Here is a 7,500-nt window from a genome sequence, read left to right on the forward strand (position 1 = left end):
TATAAACAAGGAAAGCAAAAACCCAGTCAATTAGCTTCCCTAGTCGAGAACAAAAGTTAATCTTGCAAGATCTTGCAAGAATCTTGCAAAAAAAATTAATCTTGCAAGATCTTGCAAGACGGAGTTAATCTTGCAAGATCTTGCAAGACGGAGTTAATCTTGCAAGATCTTGCAAGACGGAGTTAATCTTGCAAGATCTTGCAAGAAAAAGTTAATCTTGCAAGAATCCTGCAAGAATCTTGCAAGATTAACTTTTTTTGCCTTAAAAAAATTCCCGGGTTCAAATTCCGAAAAGAAAAAATAAATTCAACTGAAAGAGAACATATCGTTGGTACGCTTTTGAATCAGAAACCGCGATTATTTTTTACTTGTGTTTTGATGAATTACGATGAAGTTTTGGCACATCCAGAGTTTTTTTGGGCTACTGATTGCAAAACTCTGACAGTGTTTGTTTTATTGTTAGTTTTGATTTATTATATTGCATTTTGCGAGAAATAAACGACTTGATAATTTTCTTCTTTTCAATGAAAAACGACTTTTGTTGCACATTTCAGCAAACTTCATAATAATTACCTATAGAAAAAACGTCCTTATAGTTGTATAATGAAATGACTGGTCGCCAAAGGATTGTTAGTGATAATTTGCAATGGTTTCTAAGAGTTTGTAAAAAGATTCATTGAGTTTACTGAGCAAAAAAGAAGTGTTTTTTAAAAACAGGTTCTACAAGTTTTTCTTGAATATTATTCTTTTTTGGCAGATCCAGAGTTTTCTGTGGTACTAAACGCAAGGTACTGACGGAGCTTGTCTTGTTTTGAGTTTTGAGTTTGTTAAATTGCGTTTTGCAGGACTCAATAATTTTATTCTTTTCAAAGAAAATTGACTATTGTTGTATAATTTTTGCGAATTTCATAACAAATACATATTAGACAACACAAAAAACGGTCCTTTTAGTTGTATCATGGATTGACTGGGCCTTCAACGTTTGCCAGTAATAGTGTGCAATCGTTTCTAAGAGTTTATAGAAAGATTCAATGAGCTTAGTTAGCAAAAAAAAAGTGAGTTTGTTATAAACAGGTTTTACAAGTTTTTTTTTTATTATGGTGTATTTTTGGCACAACCAGAGTTTTCTGTAATACTTAATGCAAAGTACTGACGGCGGTTATCTTGTTTTTAATTCTGAGTCTAATAAATTGCGTTTTGTGGGACATGAACGGCTCAATAATTTACTTCATTTCAAAGAAAATTGACTGTTGTTGCATTTTTTTTTGCAAATTTCATAGCAATTACATATCATGCAACAAGAAAAACGGTCTTTATAATTGTATAATGAAATGCCTGGTCGCCAAAAGATTGTTAGTGATAATTTGCAATGGTTTCTAAGAGTTTGTAAAAAGATTCATTGAGTTTACTGAGCAAAAAAGAAGTGTTTTTTAAAAACAGGTTCTACAAGTTTTTCTTGAATATTATTCTTTTTTGGCAGATCCAGAGTTTTCTGTGGTACTAAACGCAAGGTACTGACGGAGCTTGTCTTGTTTTGAGTTTTGAGTTTGTTAAATTGCGTTTTGCAGGACTCAATAATTTTATTCTTTTCAAAGAAAATTGACTATTGTTGTATAATTTTTGCGAATTTCATAACAAATACATATTAGACAACACAAAAAACGGTCCTTTTAGTTGTATCATGGATTGACTGGGCCTTCAACGTTTGCCAGTAATAGTGTGCAATCGTTTCTAAGAGTTTATAGAAAGATTCAATGAGCTTAGTTAGCAAAAAAAAAGTGAGTTTGTTATAAACAGGTTTTACAAGTTTTTTTTTATTATGGTGTATTTTTGGCACAACCAGAGTTTTCTGTAATACTTAATGCAAAGTACTGACGGCGGTTATCTTGTTTTTAATTCTGAGTCTAATAAATTGCGTTTTGTGGGACATGAACGGCTCAATAATTTACTTCATTTCAAAGAAAATTGACTGTTGTTGCATTTTTTTTTGCAAATTTCATAGCAATTACATATCATGCAACAAGAAAAACGGTCTTTATAATTGTATAATGAAATGCCTGGTCGCCAAAAGATTGTTAGTGATAATTTGCAATGGTTTCTAAGAGTTTGTAAAAAGATTCATTGAGTTTACTGAGCAAAAAAGAAGTGTTTTTTAAAAACAGGTTCTACAAGTTTTTCTTGAATATTATTCTTTTTTGGCACATCCAGAGTTTTCTGTGATACTAAACGCAAGAGTTTTCTGTGATACTAAAAAATCAAAAAAGGAATTGGCGCGAAGGACTCTTTCATGTGATAGGTTGATAATTCGATGTCTTTGTTTCTTTTTGTGATGCTTTTTTATTTTTTTAGATTCAATTGTTGACGTTTTCAAAAGGTTTTGTTGCTAAGATAGGACTTAAGATAAGGACCTAGGACGGCTCTTTCGGCTATTTTTGAGCGCTTTTTTATGTTTTTTTAATGTTTTTTGAGCCGATTTTTTTCTTCCAAAAAAAAGTTAATCTTGCAAGTTCTTGCAAGAATCTTGCAAGAAAAAGTTAATTCTTGCAAGATTCTTGCAAGACGTAACATCGTCTTGCAAGAATCTTGCAATAATCTTGCAAGATCTTGCAAGATTAACTTTTTTTTCCGACTCGGGTTAAGAAGTTGGTCATTGACAGGATACAAAGTTTTCTCGGAATTCATACTATGAAATTTTCTCAAAATGGCAGCTCACATTAACAAAACATACAAAATCTAAGTAGTGGGTTAACAAATGAAAAAAATAGTGACTGTGGAAAAGAACTAACTTTCAGGGTGAACAGAAAGTGGATCAAATTTGAGCTTCTAAAATACTTATGCCGAAGTTAAAACGAGGCGTAGATGAAACTGCCCTACTTATTGTCAAAATGTATTAATATCGGAGTTCAGTCGTTAAAAACATTTGCAAAAAGTACTATCCGCTTTTATTTCGACTTAGGGATGAGGAATGATATCTGGAGTTAATTTGAGTTGCAGCGTTTCTTGTTGTCCGGTAAGAATTGAAAGAGAGGACTTCTAGATCATTCGAACTTCTAAGCAAAATTAGAGATAACACTGATTTAACACTGATTTATTTGTCAGAAGCCAATTGCTTACCAAAACCAAATCTTGAGAAGTTTCAAACTAAGTACATCCCAAATCACGTAAAATGGTATCATCCGCAAACAGGTAAGCATCCATGCATCTACAAGCCAAAGAAAGATCAATAGTATACCCGGACCCTAGTCCCAGCACAATTCAGCCATGAATCATAACATTCCCATATTAACTCGGAAATTCAGTTCTGAATCAGTACATTTGCAGTTCACTTATAAGTTTTTATGAGCAGGACAAATTCAGAAAAACTTTTTAAATCATGATTTTGTACTTCACAGGATAGAACTTGATTTTTACCATGATCAGACAAAATTCATGCTAAATTGAAATTTTCGATTTCAACAAAAAAAAATGACCATGACGAAATTGCATGCAAAATGCATGCAAAAGCCCCGCACGCCGTAGGGACACGTTACCAGCTTTGAGGGGGCGTTACCCAGCAATGGGAAGGAGAGAGAGCGGGGGGGGGGGAGAGGAAAAGAATTGTGAAAGTGCCCGGACCGTAGTCCCAGGACAATTCAGCCATGAATCTTTACATTCCCCGTCACCCAATTCGCTTTCCCGTAGGAGCCACCTCCACCGCAACACGTTTTTTGCATTAAGTACAAAGGAACTCATTTGTGCAGTAAAAATCCCTAATAAGAGGCTTCTGCGGAATGAATTACAACCAGCTTTATTAATTTATCGCTAAATATTTTTTACATAGTTTATTGAGCGTCGTCCCTAGCACCAGGGTCTATTCTTTTGCAAGTATTCCGGCAATCTGCCGGCTATGTTGATTATGCAGTCGATGTCTCGCTTTTGGAAAGTGCACTGGCACGGGTTCTTGGTCGTTTGAGAGCAATTCGCCCGGCATTAGTCGGTTACGTTTGTGTTTAAACTTTTTTAGTGTTGAAAGTTTCTGTCTTTTGGGCGTTTTTCAGGCGCTCGAAATTTTTGGTCCCTCTAATGAACACTGTGCAGCGGAATTCGTCATTAAAAATGGTTAGATCTTTTCAGTCTTTTTCAATTCATTTCAATTATTAAATATCAATTATGAAAGTCAGTCACTAATTCGCATCTGTATATTACAGTTAAATACATTTATTCTAATTTATCTTTAGTTTTATAAATTACAGTAGTTATAAATCAAAAATTTATATATATATATATATATATAAATTATTGTGCTTTTCCTGCTTCTTTGAATGTTTCAGGTTGTCACGCGGACACCCTTTCCCTGAAGTGTCCTTCCTTATCCCAGATGTGGAGCTGGCTCGCCACCTTGTCAGTTCACGCGGACACCCTTTCCCTGAAGTGTCCTTCCTTATCCCAGATGTGGAGCTGGCTCGCCACCTTGTCAGTTCACGCGGACACCCTTTCCCTGAAGTGTCCTTCCTTATCCCAGATGTGGAGCTGGCTCGCCACCTTGTCAGTTCACGCGGACACCCTTTCCCTGAAGTGTCCTTCCTTATCCCAGATGTGGAGCTGGCCCGCCACCTTGTCAGTTCACGCAAACACCCTTTCCACGAAGAACAGCAGACAAAATAGAACTGAACTTGAATAATTGTTCGTTTTTGTTACATTTGTCCTGATTGCATAGTAAATTCAGAATATTTACATTCTGATTTTTCTTCTGAGCTCTTTTTATTCAGTCTGAAAATTTATTCTGGGAAGCCCAAATACAGTCTGAATTTATCCTGCAGCGCAGCCCAAATTCAGAGAATCTAATTTTGTTCTGAATTTTTTCCATGATCATGGTAAATTTTGACATGATCATAGTACTGGGCAGTCCAAATTTCAGAGTAAAAGTTATCATGATTCAGCGCTGAAAAAATAATTAAGTGTATTCCGGGTATATGAAAAAAATTAACCGACCAAGAATAGACCTTGAAGAATTCTACAGGTAACACTTCTCCAATTTGAGGAAACGCCATATATATACATATATATTTTTTACAGGTAGAAAATTAAAAGGAAAAAAGAAAAGGAAAAACAAGAAAAAATTTGGAATTTGTTTTTGTTAATGCACGGTTGCACAGCAATAAATTTGGTACCCTCGGGGTTATCAAAAAAATTTGATTACATAAATTTTGATAGACACCCAACTCGGAATCAAAAAGAGAAAAAAACTTAAAGGAAAAAGGTTTTTGCCACTTGGGTTGGCTGAAAAGTGGGCCCACTAGACCTTGTTGCCAATCCTCGCTAGGTTAGACTCTCTCCATTCCTTATTATATTTTTAATTATCCTTTTATGTTTGTTTAATTAACATTATTAACTTTAAATTGCATTTTGTTAAATGTATGATATATACAGTTTCTGCTAGACCGGGAGACATTTAGTCTGTTTTTTTTGTTTCTTTCTCTGTGGGAAATGCTGCTCGCTTTTCCTATTGAAACCTCTTTCAATGCCAATGCGTTCTGATCCACGATTGATGTAAAATGAAGCCTGATACATTTTGCCGAAACATGCAACGTCTTTTTTTTTCTGGACAAATATTGGTTGCCATATCAAGATCTTGATCCTACATTAGATTTAAATCTACATGGCTTGTTATGTCTGGAGGATATTTTGGTGAAAGACTTGTTTTCATAAAAATAAGCGAAGGTTTGTAGACATTTTGACAATTTGTTATCAAGAACCTCAAAAAGATCTTACCACGAAGTTTCGTTTCACTGTGACAGTATTCACAGTAAACGTCTTTCGGGCTTAATATAATTTAAAGTGATCCTAAGGTCAATATAAAGGGTTATCCTGTTGAGAGAAACCTATCCTCATTATTTTGTTGAAGCGACATGTTATGTGGGAGTCATAATAGTAGAACTATGTTTAGAGCGATGTACATGCAGGACCTGCAGCAATGGATTCTATCTCTAGTTGTCTCAATTGTGGGTGGAATCGGCAACGGGATTCTGCTGCTGGCCCATGTGAGGCGACGACCACCCCTGCAGGGGAAAATGAAAGTAGCGATGCACTTTATGGTCTCATTGGCTGCTATAGACTTCTCAGTTTGTACTATCATCCTACCAATCGAGATCATCACCTTTGCTAATCATTATCAAAACTATCCAGACATTGCATGCAAAATCTTTGCTTTTGGTCGACTGTTGGGTCTGTACTCGTCCAATTTCCTCCTCATTGCTATAGCCGCTGACCGATTTCTCTCTGTCTGCTTCCCATTTTCACTGGGAATTACGTACAGGATGGCAAAGTATATAACAGGGTTGTGCTTGATCTGTGGAACTTTGGTGGCAGCGCCCAACTTGTATTTGTTCGAGGTGCTGGTCAGCCCAGATATGAAGATGCAACGTTGCCAGATGACAGAGATTCCGTCCTTGGAAACCTTCCGACGAGTTCTCACTTTTTTCCAGCTTGGAATTTTCGTTGCCAGTGTCATCGCCATTGTCACCCTCTATTCCCTTGTGTACAGAAAGGTGCTGAAGAAAGAGCAAAAGCTGCTCAAGATGAAACAGGCGCTGCCGATGTCCACAAAAGCATGTCAATCTACCTTCTCGGTGGCTCAGGATGCTGGCACTACCGTAATCCCCTTGAAAGATATCAAAAAAGAGACTGCACAAAGTAAACAAGAGGCTAAAAAGACCGATTCTGGCATACAAACAGCGATTCGTAAAACTCACCAGGAGGAGCATGTGGAGGAAACGCTTTTAAGAGGGAGTAAAACTCCTCAAATCCCGGATCGAGATTCCAACTGCACAAGTGGCGGGGGTTCCAACAGTCTGGTGTCTCGGACTGCGTTCATGCTGGCCCTGGTGACGGCAGTGTTCGTGTTCTCCTGGCTGCCCTATTGGATCATCAACTTGATTGCCATGACTAACTACTTCCACGGGGTATCCCAAACAGAGACCCTAGTGGCTCTCTTCTTCAGCTCTCTCTTTTACATCAATAACGCCGTAAACCCCATCATTTACACCTTCGCCAGTAGCAGCTTCAGAAAAGATATCCAAAAACACGCATTCTGTGCCAGTGATCACTGATAATCAATTATTAATACCCAATTCTGCCCCCCGCCCACCATTCCGTTTATGACCACATCCGCTGGGGAGGGGGATAAACGGCATAAACTGTAAATGAAACATCGATAAAAGAATGCCAGATCAAATTAATACTGTATACAGCAACTCTACAAAATTCTACTTACAGAAACTCTACTTACAAAAATCTGCAGAAAAGTAACAAAAATTTCACACAAATGAAAGTTTGGCTACAAAACACGTGTTCTTGTGAAGTTGCTGCATTTGAGAATGATTATGAAGCCACGCTGGTTGTGTCCTCTTCAGACAAAAAACAGTTTCAGTCTCAAATTATACAATTTATAAATAGAATTGTTTCCTACAATCCTGCTTTGAATATAATCACAGTCATAATGATAACTAAAGTAGACCAACT

At 36.7% G+C, this 7,500-nt stretch overlaps 1 protein-coding gene across 3 annotated transcripts in view; it reads left to right on the top strand.

The window, feature by feature from the left end:
- LOC142335284 (tyramine receptor Ser-2-like) overlaps window positions 1–7,433 on the top strand; it is a 132,815-nt gene extending 125,382 nt beyond the window's left edge. For all 3 annotated transcript variants that reach the window (XM_075383719.1, XM_075383721.1, XM_075383720.1), the window contains exon 2: window positions 5,927–7,433. In XM_075383719.1, coding sequence (XP_075239834.1) covers window positions 5,927–7,088 — 1,162 coding nt within the window. In that variant the 3' untranslated portion in view covers window positions 7,089–7,433. The remainder of the gene's footprint in view (window positions 1–5,926) is intronic.
- The last annotated feature ends 67 nt before the right edge of the window (window positions 7,434–7,500 follow it).

The sequence above is a fragment of the Convolutriloba macropyga genome, chromosome 2 (genome assembly GCF_964194025.1).
Source record: "Convolutriloba macropyga chromosome 2, txConMacr16.3, whole genome shotgun sequence".
NCBI classification, from domain to species: domain Eukaryota; kingdom Metazoa; phylum Xenacoelomorpha; order Acoela; family Convolutidae; genus Convolutriloba; species Convolutriloba macropyga.